The 22,053-nt window shown below is 33.4% G+C and overlaps 1 protein-coding gene across 1 annotated transcript in view; it reads left to right on the top strand.

The window, feature by feature from the left end:
• Nucleotides 1-12,120: 12,120 nt before the first annotated feature.
• Nucleotides 12,121-22,053, top strand: part of LOC131044644 (transcriptional corepressor SEUSS) — a 78,355-nt gene continuing 68,422 nt past the window's right edge. Inside the window, exons 1-6 of the mRNA XM_057978012.2 lie at nucleotides 12,121-14,274; nucleotides 14,447-14,566; nucleotides 15,942-15,990; nucleotides 16,616-16,830; nucleotides 16,972-17,040; nucleotides 17,604-17,701. Coding sequence (XP_057833995.1) covers nucleotides 13,240-14,274; nucleotides 14,447-14,566; nucleotides 15,942-15,990; nucleotides 16,616-16,830; nucleotides 16,972-17,040; nucleotides 17,604-17,701 — 1,586 coding nt within the window. The 5' untranslated portion in view covers nucleotides 12,121-13,239. The remainder of the gene's footprint in view (nucleotides 14,275-14,446; nucleotides 14,567-15,941; nucleotides 15,991-16,615; nucleotides 16,831-16,971; nucleotides 17,041-17,603; nucleotides 17,702-22,053) is intronic.

Genomic DNA, 22,053 nt, shown 5'->3' with positions numbered 1-22,053 from the left:
CTTGTGCTCAACAAGATAGGTGGATTGATATTTGGATTGGATTGTGGATTTGATAGGATTGGATTTGAGTGATGGATTAAAGATGGATGGATTTGATAGAGGATTAGAAGAGGATGAGAGGAGAAAAGAGTAGCATGAAAATGCATGAGAAGTGGATGATTTGTGAGGAGAATAGGCTCCAATTTATAGATTGGAGAAGGCCAATGGAGGGCCAAGATTGATTTGATCATGAAGGGTTGAGATTGATTTGAGATAGAAGGCATGGATCAAGGGTGCCTTGGGAAAATAAATAGGAATATAAAATTCCTTGAGAAGAGGGGGGAAAGGAAATTTGAATCCAAAAATGAGAAATTAAAAAATCCAAAATAAGGATGCATTGAGGGATTCAAAGAAATTTGAATTTCTTTGAGAGGCTCAATGTCGATTTCATACTTGGTAGGAGCATGTTGGGCTCACCTAGAAATTGGATCATAGCAAACTGCTGATTGGAGGTAGACTCCATATTTATCCCACCCTGTGTCACTCCAGACGCATGCATACATAACGGGGTGGGGAGGAATATAGACTGTGTTCGGGCCTATCTGTGCTGGCAAAGCCGGTAAAGTGGGAATTAAAAATTGAGGGATAATGATAAGCATGATTATGAGAGATTCTAGAAGGATTAATTAGGTTGAGTGGGATTAGGAAAAGTGATTTGTAGGAATCACATGACTAGGTTAATTAAATAGAATTAATTAACTGAGTGGGTTTAGAGGAATAGGGAAATAATTAATTTATTTGATAAATTAATTATTAGACAATAGTGATAGGATTAATTAAATTAGATTTAATTGATTCTGAGAGGAATAAGGATAACACAATTAAATTAATTAATTATGTTGATAGGCTTAAATTAATTAAATATTGATTTAATTAATTTTAGTTGTCTACACTTAGTATATTATTTTGGTGGAGGGAAAATTGTAACTAGGGTGGGTGGTGTTGGCAGTGGTACGCCTGTCAGGGAAGTTAATTCACTTACCTTGAGCATTGATGGTTGTCGTAAGATCATTTTTATAGTGTGCATTTAACAAACATGGGTGTGGGCACAAAGAACATTTGTTATTGTTTGAATGCACAAAAGATTGATGTGTGAAGCAAAGTAGAAATTGTCTGCGCTAGTGTTTGTAGGATTGTGAGACTTTATTACATTTTGTATTCAAGTTTAAAGGTAATGTAGGTAAGATGTTTTAGACATATGGGCATTGTTAATTGACGCTATGTTGTTTATTTTCTAAAAAAATTGAAATTGTGAATTGAGTTGTGGATTTGTTGTAGGTCATGTTAGAGGATTTTGCATCTTCATAGACGGTTGTTCAGAGAACAAGACGGTATTCAGAGATCTGGCTTATTCGGTATTTGGGATTGCAATATGAAATTCAGAGTGGAGCTTGCAGAGAAATTTAACTGTATTTGAGGTTTGAGCTTAAATTTTGTATGTGTTCTTTATCATCATGAATTCTGCCTGTAATTTGTCTATATATATAATTATAAAGATGCAATATCCTTTGATAAACAAGGTTTGAGATTATGAAGAAAAGGTATTTTGGCTTTATGGACAATGTGATTTGATTCTGTGTATGTGTGCTAAAAAAGTAGGATATGAAATACAGAGTGTAGCTTGTAGAGAAATTTAACTGTATTTGGGGTTTTCCATTTGAGGATGGGGCTTATCGACACAAGTTTTTTTGGCTCTATGGACACTATGATTAGATTCTGTATATGTGTTTTATGGTGTGGGATTCTTGAAAATGGATACTTATTGCAAGAATATTTTTGATAGTGTGTGTTTAACAAACATGGGTATGGCAATACATAACATTTGTTATTGTTCTAATGTGCAGAAGGGCGATGTGCAACACACCATAGAAAATTGTCTAGATTGGTGTTTGGAGGGTTATGATGGTCTATTGCATCCTGTATATGGGTTAAAAAGGAAATGGAGGTCTAGGGTTTTAGTATCATGAACATTGTTCATTAACATAATTGTCTCTCTATATAAACATATATACAAACATATCTATACATACCAATATATATACATGAATATATATAAATAAATTGGAGACAATCACCATTGTGCACATTCAATCAATACTTTGAATCCCCGTACAAACATACATACATATTTGTGTATATATACATATATTTATATACACAAAAATATATATACATATATGTGTATAAATACATATACATACATTGACACGTACATACATAAATACATACACACACACACATATATAAAGGAAGACAATAAACCAAGCTTTTTTCAAACTCCACACCGGGAACGTTCCCTCCTCCACATATCCCATTAACCCCACAAGAAACATTGCATTTTACCATTTTAAAAAACAAAAATTTCTTAACCTTTTCATGACACAAGCAACTTCAAGGCCTGACCACAAAAATGACAATTTCCTGGCGGGCTGAGAACTGTCCGAACAAAAGCGTGCATTGAAGTGTATCAGTTGAACTGTGTGTGTGTGTGTGTGTGTCCACTTATGAAGACTAGTTATTTTGGGTCTATGGACAACATGATTTGATTATGTATATGTATCATGAAAAAATGCGATATGAAATTCAGGGTACAACTTGCAGAGAAATCTAACTATATCAGGGACTTTCCATGTGAAGTTCGAGCATATTGGTGTAAGTTGTTATGACTTTATGGACATTATGATTAGATTCTTCAAGGTGATTTGATTTTGTTTATGTGCGGTAAAAGATGAATACATCAGATATGAATAGGTACACACACGCACACATTTGTGTGTTTGTGTGTATGTATATGTATATGTACATATATATGTATATATACATATATGTATATACATGTACATAAACACATATACATACATATATATGTATATGTATATGTATATGTACATGTACATACATATACATATGTACATAGATATGTATATATATCTATGTACACACACACACACACACACACACACACACACACACACACACACACACACATAGATAAGTGAGGTCAATAATCAAAGTTTTGATGCACAGAAGATAGCAATGAGGAGGGAAAAGTTGGTAGCAGCACATGTGCCTAGAAAGTCAAGCTATCAATTCATTTTTTTTTTCCTTTTTTCCTCTAATCGATAGAACCCCTATTCCCATCCAATGGTTCTCCTCCCTCCAACGTCGATTGGGGTGAGAAAAATTTTATATGCAAGATTTGGTTGCCAAGATGCATAGATAGGCTACATGTGCATTTCAATGAAGAATACATTATATTTGTACACACACACATGTATTCTTATATATATATATATATATATATATATATATATATATATATATATATATATATATATATATATATATATATATATATATATATATATATATATATATATATATATATATATATATATATATATATATATATATATATATGTATATATATAGATGTATATATATATATATACATCTATATATATATATATATATACATCTATATATATATATGTATATATATATATATAAGTATACATATATATATATACATATATATATATATATGTATATATATATATATATACATCTATATATATATATATATGTATATATATATATAAGTATACATATATATATATATATATAAGTATACATATACATATATATATATATATATATATATATATATATATATATATATATATATATATATATAAGTATACATATATGTATATATATATATATAAGTATATATATATATATATATACATATATATACTTATATATATATACATATATGTATACTTATATATACAGATATATATATATATACATATACATATATATATATATATATTATATGTATATATATATATGTATATATATGTATATATATATATATATATGTATATATATATATATATATATATGTATATATATATATATATGTATGTATACTTATATATATACATAAATGCCAATAATAATCAAAGTTTTCATGGACAAAAGAGAGCAATGAGATGCATAGAGTTGGCAGTTATACATGTGTCAAGGAAGTTAATTCACTTAATTTGGATGGTGTAGCTATGAGATGGAAGCTGTTAATTTCTTTTTGAAGTGGTTTGTAGCCGGGAAAATGAGTCGTCAACGTTGTGTAAAGGTTGAGAAATTGTTAGGCATACATGTATGAAGGAAGTTAATTCACTTACTTTCGATGGTTTAGCTATGAGGAAGCTATTAATTTGTTTTTGGACTGGTTTTGTAGTCAGGAATAGGAGTTGTAATGAAGGCCCATTAGTAATGTACAAATACCAACCCCATGCATCTCATTTGCAACTCTATGTCCACCAAAACACAAACCATCAACAAACACACTATGATTTAGGAATTTAAATACATTCAATATTTTGGAAGTTGTGGAAACACAAACAACACTAATTTACACTGGGCATTTGATTATATCTATAATTTGTCTATATATATATATATATATATCTGTTAGCTATACATTTATCAAAATTGGCAATTCTTTGAACTTTTTTTGGGTCTCGGTTTAATAACATGCATTCAAAAGGGTTTCTACAGAACATGGAATTGTATACACCTAAAAATGGTTTGAAGATAGTTAATTAAATACGCAGTTATTTGATTAATCCCCCTTCCCAATTAATTGAATTAACAAACAATTTGATTAATTTCTCTATTCATCTACTAGTAAATAAATCTACATGATTTATTTACATAGTTCATTTCATATCCCCCTTTGATTAATTAATTCTAAATTAATTAATTCCCCTCATTTTAATCAATTCTTCTAATTCCTAATTAAGATTAACAAACTCAAGTTTGTTGAGATTAATTATCATTTTCCAAATTATTTGAATTTCTAAATTCAAATGAGCACATGGCTCCTAATTTTTAACCACCTAACCTAACCATCCCCTAATCTAACCCATTCCACCTGACCCTGGGTTTAACTAACCCTATCCTATCTTGCACATTCTAACCTCCTTATCCTAACCTTCTATGGTGTGGATATTATCCCCTTGAGACACATGGCACTTTTGCCACATGTCTCCTCCCTTGGACACTTGCCCTCTCATGAGCAATGCTCCTTGACACTTGTCACCACAGAGATGACAAGTGTCCCTTCCTCCAAACTCTTCTCCAACTTCCTCAATCTTGGCCCTTGATATCTTCAGATCAGATCTGGATTGTTGATTCCTACAACCTCATCTTTGGCCTTGTAATTCCTATAAATATCCCTCATTTTGGAGCGATAAGGATCATTTGCATTCATATTTTTAGCATCATTACTATAGGCAATTTGCATTTCAATTATCTAGTAATTAGATTTTTAGATTAATCATAGCATGTTAATCTAGTTTCTTAGATCATGCAATTCATATCATTTGCATAATCAATCATGATCAAGTAGCTACTCAACTCTTGAGTTGCCACTTTGGAGGTCATTTCTCCGCTAAGAGCCAATCAATCCAACACCTTTAAGGTCCTCAAGAATAGAGGAAAATGGGACATTTCAAGGAAGGCTTATGGTTTGCATCTTTAATTTAGTTTTCAATTAAGCTTTCCATTATGTTTTATTGTCTCATTATATGTGTATGCCTTTCTATTTACCACATTTTTAGCATCACGGGAACTACCATCCTCAAATGGATGCCCAAGCAAAAGTGTTCAACAAGTGGGTAGAAGGTTGCCTTCACAATTATGTAATGATGCAACACTATGCATGGGTGAGATGACTCTATTTAGGTGAGTATTACTACAATACGACCTATCATATGTCCATAGGAATGTATCCTTTGAGAGCACTTTACAGATATGATGCACTTCCATTCATGGATTTGGTATTTGAGGATGATCGAAAGGAATTTTGTGGGAAATGTGGACCACAACATGCTTTGCCTTGAGAAGATGAAACCAACAGTGGAAAGCCAAAAGCACATATGCACATAAACAAAAAATAAAAAATAAAGATGCAATGCCATGCATGAAGCCCTAGGAGGACTGACCAGGAAACAAATTTCTTATTAGCAGACAATGAACAAAAAACAGGTCTAGTTAATAGTTAAGCACATGAAAACTTAAATACCCGCACCTATAAAAGTGACAAATATATATTGTCACATCTAAAATAATTCTCTGAATACCCTGTTTTTTGTTTTTAATAACTAGTAGTGGACGAAAACCTAATAGCCTACAAAACCTCTCAAATGCATGTGATTAAACCAAGCAGATTAATTTCCCTAACAGACAGTGCTTTACCAACTCCTGGCATCTGATTCAAAACATATAATGACAACCAGAAAAGTGATATATATATATATTGGAAACAATCCACTTTCTAAATTGTAGAATGAAATTCAGTTTGTAAATTGCAGGGAAATGTATTTGTAATTTATGTGCATGTATAAAAGCCTACTGTTAAGATGCAATATCCTTTGATAAACAGTAGAATATGCAACAACAAAATTGATAAGCAAATTTAAACAACCAGAATCAAATGGCGACAATTGGGCATGTGTGCATGCCTGCAATTTACACAGTGAATTTCTTAACCTCTTTTGCTCTAAACTAGACAATAAATTCCATTACAAACTGAATTTCATTCATTTAGAAAGATATATATATATATATATATATATATATATATATATATATATATATATATATATATATATATATATATGTTTCTAATAATTATTAGGGCATCACAAACAAAATTAAATCGCAGTGCCCATGAAGCTAAAATCGTTAGCCAAATATGTAAGTTTGAAGACCTTACCTCAAAAAGCTAGAAAATCAACTGCAAAAACCAGAATACAAAAACAGTGGAATTTCTGAATATTGTTTGGTTCTCGAAATACCCCTCTATAAACATGCAATATCCTTTATCTAACCTTATCATTAGATACATGTATACATATTGGTGATTAGTAAAAAACACAATAAAATTTACACATAATAAACAAATGCCATTACCCATTAGTATTAACAACTTTACACTCTTCTTCTCCTGCACAGGGATAGGCAACACAATCAAATTTACACACAAACAAATCCCAACACCCATTAACATTAATTCCCTTGCACTCTTCTTCTCTTGCACATATCTAAGCTCAACATTAGACATAGGTATATAGATTGATGACTAGCGAAAAACACGATAAAATTGGCACACAATAAACAAATCCCAAATACAGAGCAAAAATCACAAACAAATTCAAATAATCATAACCGTTGAACTTATATATATATAACATGCAACAATGGAATAAATACTTTAAACACCGAAACCACTTCGTAATTAAGGCATAAGAGGCAATGAAATCCACTGTCAAAACTATGGTAAAAGTGGTAACGAAATTCATTGTGTAAATTGGAAACAACAAAACCGTAATAGACAAAATTAAATAATGTAAGGTCGAAGGCCTTACCTTGAAAAGCTAGAAGCTCGACTACAAAAATCAGAATACAAAAACAACCAAATTTCTGAATACCCTAGTTCTCCAAATACCCCTCTATAAACACGCAATATCCTTTATCTAACCTTAGGATTAGACACATGTATACACATTGGAAATTAGCAAAAAAATAATTAAATCTACACATAATGAATAAATCCCAATACCCATTAACATTAATCAACTTACACTCTTCTTCGCCTGCACAGGGATAGCCAACACAATAAAATGACTTCTCTACACAACAATTCTTACTCTATCCATGCATCTGAAAAGCTAGTCCCAAATCCACTTCTACTAAACCTAATTGATGAAACTGAAAAAATGATTGCCTAACCATCCATCAATGCTCAAGGCAAGTGAATTAACTTCCCCGATAGGCGCATCACTGCCAACACTAGCCACCTCACTCCCAACATTCCTACTACCAAAATAATATACTAAGCTTTTTCAAACTCCGAGCCGCATATGTATGTCCAACTCCACATTTCCCATGAAACCCGCCCAAAAAATAATGCATTTAAAAAAAAACATTTCTTGACCCTTTTTCTAGTGCCCGCAACTCCTCTTTCCAACCGTTGGGACGACAATTACCTAGCGAATTGACAATTTTCCAGGCAAAAGGCCACACTGCATTAAAAAACAAACATTTCTTATCATTTTCCCAATGCTGATGACTCTTCTTTCCAACCACCGGGATGACAATCTTATATGTATGTATATATGTGTATATATACACATATATGTGTATATATATGTATATGTATATGTATATGCATATTTATATATGTACACATGTATATATATACATATGTATATGTATGTGTATATATACATGTATATATACATATGTATGTATATATATATATGTGCATGTGTGTGCAATATATATATATGTGTGTGTGTGTGTGTGTGTGTGATATATACATATATACATATGTGCGCGTGTGTGTAATATATACATATATACATGTACATATTACACACACACACAAATATATATATATATATATATATATATATATATATATATATATATATATATATATATATATATATATATATATATATATATATATATATATATATATATATATATAATGAAATCTATAACTATGAGGGCATCATAAAAAAAATTAAACCACAGTGTCCATGAAGCTGGAATTCTTACCCAAGTGCTGTTGAAAATTGGGGTTATAGAGGCAATGCAAATTATTAGGGCATTACAAACAAAATTAAATCACAGTGTCGATGAAGGTGAAATTGCAAGCCAACTATTTTGAATTATATACAGAAAAATGAAATTCACCATCAAAACTGGAATTAAAGAGGTAATCCAATTTAGTGTAAATTCACAATCTAAAAACTACAGACAAAATTAAAGAATGTAAGGTTGAAGGCCATACCTCGGACTGCAAAAACCAGAATACAAAAAACACGCAATCCTTTATTCATTAGACACAAGCATACACATTGTTAAACATACATCGTAAAAAATGATCTTACAACAACCATCAATGCTCAAAGCAAGTACATTGACTTCTCTCACAAGCGTACCACTGACAACACCACCCACCTTCCTCACAACATTCCCTCCGCCAAAACAATATACTAACCCAAGTACTGTTGAAAATTAGGGTTAAAGAGGCAATGAAATTCACTGTGTAAATTCTATATATATATATATACTAACCCAAGTACTGTTGAAAATTAGGGTTAAAGAGGCAACGAAATTCACTGTGTAAATTCTATATATATATATATACTAACCCAAGTGCTATTGAAAATTAGGGTTAAATTAAAGAGGCAATGATTAGGGTTAAAGAGGCAATGAAATTCACTATGTAAATTCAATATATATATATATATATATATATATATATATATACACACACACACACTAGCCCAAGTGCTGTTGAAAATTAGGGTTAAAGAGGCAATGAAATTCATTGTGTAAATTCGATATATATATCCAGGGCATTACAAAGAAAATTAAATCACACTGCCGATGAAGCTGAAATTATAAGCCAACTATTATCAGGTCATTACAAACAAATTTAAATCGTATTGCCCATGAAGCTGAAATTGTTAGTGACCTATTTTAAATCATATACACATGAAAAGTCACTGACAAATTTAAATAATCCTAGCCATTGGACTGATATAAATATATTTACAAATTGCAAACCAAGTTCCAAATTAGGGCATGAGAGGTAATGAAATTCACCGTAAAAAATCGAGCAACTAAATTGGAAAGAAAAAAAATTACACCCAAAATTAAATAATGTAAGGTTGAAGACCTTACCTCGAAAAGCTAGAAAGTTGACTGCAAAAACCCAAATACAAAAAAACACCCAAATTTCTGAATATTGTCTTCGTCTACAAATACCTCTCTATAAACACGCAATATCCTTTATCTAACCTTACCATTAGACACAAGTATACACATTGGTCATTACCAAAAAACACAATAAAATTTACACACACTAAACAAATCCCAAATACAGGCAAATAAATTGGAAAAGCAAAAATTACAGACAAAATTAAATAATGTAAGGTTGAAGACCTTACCTCGAAAAGCTAGAAAACTGACTTCAAAAACCAGAATATAAAAAAACACCCAAATTTCTGAATACCGTCTTATATATACAAATTGTGAACCAAGTTCCAAATTTAGGGCATAAGAGGTAATGAAATTCACTGTCAAAACTCAAGCAACTAAATTGGAAAGAGCAAAAATTAGAGGCAAAATTAAATAACATAAGGTTGAAGACCTTACCCTCGAAAAGCTAGAAAGTTGACCGCAAAAACCAGAATACAAAAAAAACCCAAATTCCCGAATACCGTCTTCGTCCGCAAATACCCCTCTATAAACACACAATATCCTTTATCTAACCTTACCATTAGACACAAGTATACACATTGGTCATTACCCACAAACACAATAAAATTTACACGCACTAAACAAATCCCAAACATAGAGCATCAATTGAAGACCTTACCTCCAAAAGGTAGAAAGCCGACTTCAAAAACCAAAATACAAAAAACACCCAGATTTCTAAATACCATCTTCATCTGCAAATACCCCTTTGTAAACACGCAATATCCTTTACCTAACCTTACCATTAGACACAGACATACACATTCGTCATTACAGAAAAACACAATAAAATTTACACACACTAAACTACAGACAAAATTAAATAATGTAAGGTTGAAGGCCTTACCTCAGAAAGCTAGAAGCTCGACTACAAAAACCAAAATACAAAAAACACATAATATCCTTCATTCATTAGACACAGGTATACAGATTGTTAAACACACACCGTCAAAAAAGATCTTACAATAACCATCAATTGTCAAGGCAAGCGCATTAACTTCCATGACAGGCATACCACTGCCAACACCACGCACCTCCCTCGCAACATTCCCTCTGCCAAAACAATATACTAAGTTTTTTCAAACTCCGAGCTGCATACATGTCCACCTCCACACTCCCCACGCAACTTGCCAAAAAAAGCAATGCATTTAAAAAAAAAAAACATTCCTTGACCCTTTTCTGGCACCGACAACTCCACTTTCCGACCGCCGTGATGACAATTTCTCAACGGGCTGACAATTTTTTGGGCAAAAGCCTGCACTGGAGCCTATCGGTTCAATAAATCAAATAAACATTGTTCTCAAATGGTTTGCCACTATTAAGAAATTAATTACCTCTATTTCTGATGCTATTTAGAATCCATGTTGTCTCAAAAATTGATGCAAATCTATCTCGTGTCCAACATGCCTATCCAAATTGTCACATTTTTGATATAATTTGATATAATGTGTAGAGTTTACTAACTTGACAAAAGAATGAGTTTTTCTACGTCAAATAGGTTTCTTTGCTAAAAATCTGGTTTTATCAAGACAATATCTATAAACATCTTTGTAGAGTTTACTAACTTGACAAAAGAATGAGTTTTTCTACGTCAAATAGGTTTCTTTGCTAAAAATCTGGTTTTATCAAGACAATATCTATAAACATCTTTGTAGAGTTTACTAACTTGACAAAAGAATGAGTTTTTCTACGTCAAATTTCTTAATGAACTAAATTAATGATGATGATATAAGATTAAGAACAACATTTTATAAACATGTAAATGATTATGATAAATATTCAATTTTGTTATTAAAATTAAAACGTGCTATAATGATTCTAATATCTTTAAATCTAATGAGATAATCATAAGATTGAAATTTGAATTGAAAAAAGTCATTTGTTTGCTTGTGAGGTTGACTCACATTAATCTTCCATCCCATTATGGAATTGAAGGAATGATTGTCTAAAAATCAAACACTAGTAATCTGAAAAATACGTTAGTGCATTGATTAAGATTGTGAGAAATGGAAAGGCAGTGAAGTTAAACCCGGAGTGGAGGGAGGCATTGTGCAGCGAGTAAAAGCGAAATGTTGAATGGATATATATATATATATGGACGGTCTCCTCCTCCTCGAGAGCACATGGCAAGTAGAGAGAGAGACGGAGAGGCAAGGGCAGGGCAATAGGCAATAGGCAATAGGCAATAGGCGTTGGGCGGTGGAATCCAATAAAAGCGCTCGTAAATATTCCCATTCCCATTACCCATAATCATTCAATCAATCAATTTCTCTCTTATCTCCTCTTGTTTTGCCTCCCTCCATACAAACAAACAAGAGGAGCTGTAGCAATACTAGGCGGCCCGCGAGGAGCAAAGTTGGGACTTGGAACCTAAACAATATTATACACACCATAATCAAACGCACCCTATAAAATTTGGTGTCCGCCTAACACTTTTTGGAAAAGAGCGGTGGTACAGAAAACCAAACAGAACAGAAACCGAAACCACAACCAAAAGTGAGGGAGATGGAGATAGAGATGGAGATGGATTGATAGTGTTGACAAGCCAGCCACTGTTGGCAGTTCAAGGAGGAGGAACAACAGAAAGTAGCAGGTTTAACTTACACACTAAACATCATAACACAAGACACAGACAGCCTTGTTTTTGTAGCGTTTTTGATTCCATCATTTTTAAGACTGGAACCATGGCCGATCGCTTTAATGCTTTTTAGGGTTTTTTATGTTTCTTTCGGCAGAAAAAAGTTACTTGTTTTTTTGGGACATGGAACTGAAGGATTGAGTGTTGTAAGAAGGCGGGCATGAGTGATGACGTAGATCTTCCAAGACAGGACCTTTCGCTTTGATCGAGGGATCACTGCATTGTATCTGAACGTTTATGTACAAGCATCGGCACAAACCCTGTTTTTTGTTTTAGTGGAAACAAAGAGATCAGGCAGTGCATTTAGGTGGCCGTTGGGGTCTTTTGATGATAAAAATCATGCGCGCAATTGAAGGGCAAGAGCCTAAGTCTGGAGTTTGAGTTGAGTTTAAAGACTTTAACAGCTTGTGACAGTATTCATTGGACCTGTCTCTTAAAAGCATGCCGTTTCGTCGTCTGTTTCAAGTGTTGTATTTTCTACTCTTATTTTTCCGCGAGTCTTCATTTTTTATGGATGGCGGATGGCGGTAGAGGTACCTGTCACTCGTACAGTGGACTTCCGTTGTATTGTCATACCACTTTGGCCTGATTGAGTAGAGGCATATTTAGCGGGTGAATTATTTGATGTAGCAATAGGATTTGGGGCTTCAACTTCATCTCACGTCGTTATGAGTTTAGTATTATATTAGAGAGCATTGCGATTGAGTAAATCAAGGATGGTGCCATCAGGAGGCCAGAATAGTAATAGTAATAGCCCTAGTCCCGGCCCTAGTCCCAGTCCTAGTCCTAGTCACAGTTCTAGCCCAGTTGGTGGAGTTTTGGGAGGTGTTCCTCCTTCCCAACCTGCATTTCCTTGCCTCGTGTCATCACGTTCTCAGTATATGACGGGGAACTTGCCCTCTATTCCTCCTGGGAACACAGGCTTCAACGGGGGAGGCAGTGCAGTTCCACAAGCAACTGCTTCTCCTTCTAATTCTCACTTGCACCTTCAAAGAGAAAGAGGTAATGATTCCCCGTCTTTGGGTTTTTCTTCATCTCCAGCTGCCTGTTCTATTGTACGATCCACTGCCACTGCCCTAACGCACGGCCAATCGCAGTTGCACCAACTTACTCAAGATCATCATCACCATCAGCAGGGACAGGGACAGGGACATCAACAACAAGGTCAGGATGTGATATCTAGTGTTCAGCTTCAAGGCCAAGGCCAAAACATATTAGGAGCAAGAGGATTACAACAGTTTCAAGGTCAACATGCCACCGGATCGGGAGGAAACCAGCAGCAGCTGAGAGGACTGACAAGTGACCTTGCAGGGCAACAACAACTGAACGCTCTACGAAGTTTGGCGTCAGTAAAGCTAGATCAACAACACTTGCAATCTCTCCGTAGTTTGGCATCAGTAAAAATAGAGCAGCAACATCATGGTGATCAGTCATTACTTGTGCAACATCAGCAGCAGCAACAGCAACAGCAACACCAGCTTTTGCAGCTTTCCCGTCAACCATCTCAACAGTTGCAGCAACTTCAAGCGTCTCAAATGAATCTATTACAACAACAACAGCGTCTATTACAGCAGCAGCAGATTTTACATACACTTCCACAGCAAAGATCTCAATTACAGCAAAAACCTTTACACCAATTTCAGCCACAAAATTTGCAAGCTGGAGTCCCTGCGAAGCTACCAGCATACGAATCTGGAATGTGTGCCCGTCGATTGACGCAGTATATGCTTCATCAGCAACATCGGCCCGCGGTATTTACTAAAGACATTACTAGAGCCAAGGCTTACCATGGAATTGTAATTCAGACATATTTAGTCATTTGGCATTTATGATTGGTCGTGCCTCGTTCGTTCACTCCTTTCTCTTTAAACAAAATTGAATGTATTAGTGTTGACACGGTCGTGTCTTTTTATTTCTTATCAGGACAACAACATCGATTTCTGGCGAAAATATGTTTCTGAGTATTTTGGTCCACATGCCAAGAAGAGATGGTGTGTTTCACTGTATGGATACGGTCGCCAAACTACTGGTGTTTTCCCTCAGGTTGTAGTTTCTGACCATCGTGCTTGATCTTGCTCTTGTGCAGTAACTGAATGATTGACTATTTATGTTCATGTTAATTTTCAGCATGTTTTAGAGGATATATGAAGGTCACTGTTTAAACCTTGATAAAAAATTGTTGGTTGAATCAGACAAATATTGGGGAGAATTGTGATAATATGTTGAATATGATTACCCTTTACTGAATGAGCAAGTCTGACTCTCATATACCCTATCAAGGTGTTGCTATTTCTCTCTCTGTAGAGTTGATCAGAATTTTAATAAACAAGACCCCCAAATTATAAGAATTTAGCAGTGTTATGTAGGAGTTACATCTCCTGTGTTCCTGACTGTACTTATAAGATGGTACCTACTAATGCATTGTTACTTCCTTACTGTCATAGCCTCCGCCTCCCTTTTAACAAATAATTAAAATAGTGTTTATGCTTCCAAAGTTTTTGATTTTTGACCCTCGCAAGAGTACCTCAAAGCTAAGTAATTGCTGATTAAATTTTGAGAATGAATCTGTCTTAAAAACCACGGCTTTTTGTGGTTTCAACTCTATATAATGAAGCCAATTCAATTTAAAATTTGCAAATAAAATGAATACTTAATGAGAATGCCAGCCAGAATCCTGCCCATTGGATATTTAGTAAGAGAATCATGGAAATGCATTCTGCCAGGGGATAATGGGAAGTTTTGAACTAGATTCAGTGCTGTTAATATGACGACAAATTAATTTAGTTTCTAAGATAACTCCTTAAATTAGTATTTTAAATTTCCAATTGTAGCTTTAGGGATCTAGAAGATGGGGGAAAAGAAACTAGGGAAACTCGCCACCTATTGAGATATAGGGCCAACAAAATTTTAGATTTATGGTTGTTTTGAATCACACTTCATGAGTGATAATTTACATTGTTATGCCTTAGGTTTTTAATTAAAATTGTTTATTATTGTATGTGATTTATTACATGTTTTAAAAAGTTTTTTTTTTTTAATAAGTAAATAGCTGCAGAGGGGCAGCACCCTTGTATTAATCAAAATAGGAGAATACAAGGTACATGTTTTAAAAAGTTATATATATTTGTTGTGAATTATTTTTTTTCTTTTTAATAGGGTCCCTGCACTTTGCATTGTTCCCTGAAACTTTGGGTATCTCCAAACATTCCTGAAATGTGTTTTCCCCACTTTTGTGTCCCAAAAGTTCCGTAAATCACATGCTGCTCTAAAATTTTCTTTTAACAGTGCTTGCTGGGAAAGGATGCCTATGCTATATTAGGCATATTGATATCTTGTTTTTTGTATATATTTTTTGTGTAAATCTTCTCAAAAAATATAAACAATGAGGTTTTATTGATTAATTTGTCTTTTTTGGCAGGATGTGTGGCATTGTGAAATTTGTGGTACTAAACCTGGCCGAGGCTTTGGTATGTTCTTTCCTGTCTTATAGAGTGATCTTGATTTTAAAATTAATGCATGCATTATCAATAGTGAATGACTCTTCAAGTTGGACGTTTAGCATAAATATTGCTATTTCTTCTGTATAGTAAATTTGATGGACAGTGTCATGTTTATAATTTAGTTTTGGCAGACACGTTTTTCCAATTTTAGCTTTTATATTCAAAGCAAATTTTCTTTAACTGCCTGTAATGCTTAAACCTGGCCGAGGCTTTGGTATGTTCTTTCCTGTCTTATAGAGTGATCTTGATTTTAAAACTAATGCATGCATTATCAATAGTGAATGATTCTGCAAGTTGGACGTTTAGCATAAATATTGCTTTTTCTGTATAGTAAATTTGATGGACAGTGTCATGTTTATAATTTAGTTTTGGCACACGTTTTTCCAATTTGAGCTTTTATATTCAAAGAAAATTTTCTTTAACTGCCTGTAATGCTTCAATTACTGTTTGTAGGAATAGATCATTCTTACTTTACTATCTTCCTTTTCTCTTTTGTAATGTAGCAGATTTTTGTAAATAAAGGGGAATCATCATCACTTATCACCATCTTGAGATGCTAATGTGGCATTTGTGTATTGATGTTTCTTGTCAGAAACTACGGTAGAGGTTTTACCCAGGCTTTGTAAAATCAAATATGATAGTGGAACATTGGAAGAACTTTTGTATGTAGACATGCCCCGTGAATATCAAATTGCCTCGGGTCACATTGTCTTAGAATATGGCAAAGCAATACAGGAAAGTGTATTTGAGCAACTCCGTGTTGTACGTGATGGTCAGCTTCGGATTGTTTTTTCGTCTGACATGAAGGTTGGTGCAACTCCTGTTACATTTTTGAGCACAAAGTATATCAATTGTTTAAACCATAATAACAAATGGGAGAAAGAAAAGTTCTAGTGATATTTCTTGTGTCTGATTTTGCTGCCTTTGTTTGCATGTGCTATTTTTTAGATATGTTCCTGGGAGTTCTGTGCAAGGAGCCATGAGGAGCTTATTCCTCGAAGGTTGTTGATTCCGCAGGTGGTATTTTCTCTTATTCCAACCTTGAATTTCTATACGAAAGGGATTCTTTTTTTAATTGCTTTCTTATTACGTTTAGCAAATATGAAAGACTGCATGCTTTTGCAAAGTATCTTGAAGTCAACGGTTTTCTTAAATGCTAATTTAATCAACATGCGAATATAAAATTGCTTTGTCAATAGAGTTTGTTAATGCTAGATATTTTGATTTGTGTTCTAACCATTCCTCCAACAAGCTCTGTGCATTCCACTCATTTTCATTTAAAAACTCCCTAAATTGAAGTTTTTTGGTATTGGCAAACATCTCCTTTAAGATTTTTCATTTGTGGAATGAAAATGCAGTCTATATGTCTTTAGATTTGTTTGCTATGACAGTAGTTCAGATAAATTGAGGATGCATCCTGAGTGGAATTGAGAGTTGTTTATGCGTGAGTTGCTCGTGTTATGTTGGAAAGAATATGTATTTTGATATTGCTATCAGGATTCAACTGTGTATGTTTAACTTCTTATTTTTCTTTACATCATATCATTGTGCTAAAGAGGGTTAGTCCACTTTTTATGCAGTTATCTCAATTTGGTGCGATTGCACAGAAATACCAAGCTTCAGCCCAGAATGGAACAACTAATCTTTCATCGCAGGATTTACAATCAAATTGTAGCATGTAAGGCTTCTTTCCGTAATGATAAATATAACATGTTTGAGGTACAATACTCTTGATCTTTGATTGTAAAGTTACTTTTTTCATTGTGGACTGCAATCTTTTTTCTGATGTGATTTAAAGCAAAATTTATTGGAATTTATAAATACCAAGAAAAAAGTATTATATGAAAAAAAAATTAATAAGCACATGACAGTGCACGTACAAACACATACTGATATTGAAGTGCCTACATGAAAGGACAGGAGATATCAGAAGACAGGCAGATTCAAGTGCTCTCAATCAAGATCAAATCAGAAACCCTTTGTCTGCATAAGCTTTTTGGAGAAATAACTGAAACTCTATTCCAAAATGTTAAATATGATATAATGGGAAATGCCAAAAAATCTTAATTGTTCCTACACATCAAAGTATGCGACAGTCTCTCTTAAACTATTCCCTCAGCGATGGTTGAATTTTTTTGAATGCAGAATCTGATGGCTACTTGAGTAATCTTGATTTCTTCATTTATTTTCCTAAGTTGACTGTAATGTCCCCTACTAAGTTTAGGCCTATTTTAGCCATAATTAATCCATCTCAACATACTTATGACATAAACTAAATTGATTAGGAGACAAAACTATCTTAACATGAATCCAGTCAGTGATATTGAAATATATTACTATGTCTATATATATATTTATATATTTATATATATTTTTTTAATTTTCAGATAGTATCATCATATATATTTTACTGCAGAACAGTTCTTATAAAATATTATAACAATTATAATCATTATATTGAAAGGAAACCTTATTCAATAATAGATAAGGGTAGTAGAATACTGGAGTCCTAATTGTCTTCCCTTTATTTGTTGGCATACCATACATTCTTTTGAAATTTTTTGAATATTCACTTTGAGCCCATCTCAAAATAAATCTTGCTTGATTCTATGATAAGTTTTAAAGAATCCTAATTGCCCACCAACTAGAGATGCATATAGTTTTTTCAAATCTTAAACTTAAGTTTTGAGTTCTTACATAGGTACAACTTGTCCTTGTACCATATAAAATTTCCTTTCCATGCAAATTTGTCTGACTCACATGTTTCTTGTTGGAGTTTCTTAGTGGAAGTTTTGGGTATCCCAGTGCTTCTCCCACTTTTCTTGTGTCTCATTTACCCAATTTGCATACAATAATATGGAAATGGCATTTAGTTGTGATTTGTGGGTTTGTTCCTCCTAGATAGAGCATCAACCACAACATTCTCCTTTCTTTTCTTATATATTATTTGAAAGTCATACTCCAACAACTTTGTTACTCATTTTTGTTGTTCTTTAGATGACAATCTCTATCCCAAGAAGTATTAGAGACAATCATGATCTGTCCTTACCTTAAAGCGTCGTATGTTTACAAAAGATCTCCATTTTTGACTGCACATAAGATAGCTGACATTTCCTTCTCATAAATTGGCTTCAACAAATTCTTACCTTTGAGTTGGCAACTCTCAAATGCTATGGATTTTCCTTCTCATGCCATTTTTTGAAGCATCTCATTTCACAATGAATGTATAATAGAAATTTGGGGTAGCTAGGATTAGAGTCATGCACATGGTTTCCTCTAGCATCTTAAAGGCCTTGATAGCTACCTCTTTCCATTGAAAGGAAATCTTATTCAACAAAGCTATGACAAGTGGTGTTATGTTGCTATCATTCTTTACAAATCAATGGTAGTAACGAATAAGCCATAAGAAAGCCTGAAGGTTCTTGATGTCTGAAGGTATTTTCTATTCGACTATGGCTTTGATTTTGTGAAGATCTACCTTGATTCCCTTATGTGAAACAATATGACCTATATGCACTTTTTTGAGTTTGAACATAGTTGGATGGCGTAGCATAAAGCTGATGTTCAAGAATGTCCAAAACCTAATTAGATACTACAATTTTTTCTCTTAAGTTTTGCTATATATTAAGATGCCATAACAAAATACCAAAACAAATTTCCATAGAAATGGATTGAAGATATTGTTCATCAAAATTTGAAATGTAGATGGTGCTTTTTTGAGGCCATAAGACATCACCAAAAATTTATTGTGGCTCTCATGGGTTCAAAGATTTGTCTTATGCGTATCCTCATCTCTTATTTTGATTTAATGATAACTAGAATGAAGACCAAGTTTGATAAAATAAACAACACAATTAAGCTCATCTTACAAATCATCAATTATTGGAATGGAAAACTTATCTTTTATGGTGTACTTGTTGAGCTCTTTGTAATCAAGACACATTTGTGAAGTGATATTTCTTTATTGTTAGAAAGGAAAAAGCACTTTGACTATGCTTGATAATACCTACCTCTAGCATCTTCTGAACCATCTCTTGATGTCACTTTTTTGTATTTAAAGGTACTTGTAGGGCTTGATGTTGGGCGGTTGGCTCTCTAGCACTAGTCGAATGTCATGTTTATGATATCTTGTAGGAGTATCTTAAAAAACTCTATCTATAATTGCTTACAAATTTAGTTGTGTAGGAATGTTTGGCTGCTAGGTTGCTAATGAAAACAATTGGACTACAATGCCATCAACCCTTTTTTTAAGCATCTTTTTCATTTGATGAGATTTTACCATAGATGGAGACTTTATACACAACTTGCTCAGTTTGACCATCTTGATTTATGAGTGAAAACACATGAATAGCTCTTGGAAGTTCATCTCAAGTGTCACTAATGTAGTAAACCATTGCACTCCCAACATAATATTTGTTGCATCCATGGATATAGTGAACATTGTGCCATCAAGTTGGTATTCTCCTATGGTCAATTTAATGCAATGGCATTTTCCCAAACAATTGAAAGTATTTCCATTTGCAATCAAGACCTAAAATCTTGGAGTTGGATATATAAAACATTTTAGACGAGCAACTAACTTCTTTTTGATGAAGTTATGAGTGCTTCTTGAGTTGATCAACATTATTACTTTCTCTCTCTTCAAGAAACCCACTACCTTGAGAGTTTGTGGGGTGCTAATTCAAAAAAGTGCTTGACAAAAAGTGGTTGTTTGGGTATCTCTCGTATTATCATCCTATAATATTTCTTCTTTGTCTTCTTCCTCACTCGACCCTTCAATGTAGAACTTTCTTTTGAATACATTTATGTCCTTGATTTTATTTTCGATAATAATTAATACATAGCCTTTTTACTCTCTTCTCGTCAATTTTTTTTTGAGTTAGTTTGGTAGGCTGAGGATGTGATTGTGTAGGTGCGCTTCTATCTCTTACGTTTACAAACCCTTTGTCTCTTGGTGAACAACTTTTCCTCCACCTTCCTTGCCATAACTGTTGCTTTGGACACAAAAGTTGGATGAGACATGCGTATCTTATATTTGATGTAGTGCTTTAACCCTCCTAGAAATATTTCCTTCAAAATTTACTTTTGAACATGCTCTACCCTTAAAAGACAGAGTTTAGAATTGGTAAGTATAGTCCTTGACCATATCTTTTTTGTTTTAATTTGGTGAGCTGTTTGAAATAGCTATAAGATTGTTACCATAATGTGTAGTGAGTTCCTTGTGGAAAACAAATCATGTGACATCACATCCCTTCTTTTTCTTATTTCGCATAGCCGACGATACCAAATCAATCGGCTTGGTTTCAAGTATAACGATGCCATTGCCAACTTTTGTTGACATGGAACATTATGAAGATCAAAGAACTGCTTCATTTGGTAGATCCTTGCTATCAAACTTTTGTATATCTCTTTGGTGTGAAGTGCCTAGCCATATAATTATTTGGGTGACAATCCATCTTTAGGACCAAGTCAAACTTAAAATCTTCATGTCCCTTAGAAGACACATCTTCTTGCCAACTCTTGTGGTGTGACTCCATGTACCTTTGTGAGGAACTATTTGTTTAACCATTGCCTTGAGATCTCTTTTCTTAGCTAGTCCTTGCATCTTCTTCCACCCTTGACAAAAAATTCTTTCTTCATCTAGTTGGTTTGTTTCCTTATAACTTCAATGGCTATGTTATCCATCTCTTGTACCAATGGATCATCTTTGTCAGAATTCTTTCCTGTAGTGATTGTATTCCTTCCTTTGCCTTTTGTTGTAGCCCTTGCAATGCTTGCACTAAAATAGTTTTCACAATAACTTACTCAGAATGATATGAAATTTCTATTGTAGCTTACTTGGGCCTGGATCTCACCTTTCAAAACAAAATCTCCTAGAAATTTCTTTATTTTGTTGGGAGTGAATTTGGTGGATACTCTAATTTTGCAATAATTCCAATTGTATTTCAAATGACCTGAAATCTAAATTGTAGCAGCTTCACTATGTCTTTTATCACCGTCTAGAATTTAGGAAAAACAATTTATTCATTT

This window comes from Cryptomeria japonica, chromosome 3, assembly GCF_030272615.1.
Source record: "Cryptomeria japonica chromosome 3, Sugi_1.0, whole genome shotgun sequence".
NCBI classification, from domain to species: Eukaryota; Viridiplantae; Streptophyta; class Pinopsida; order Cupressales; family Cupressaceae; genus Cryptomeria; species Cryptomeria japonica.
Note: the sequence above shows the minus strand (reverse complement) of the source record. Positions and strands in the feature narration are given on the sequence as shown.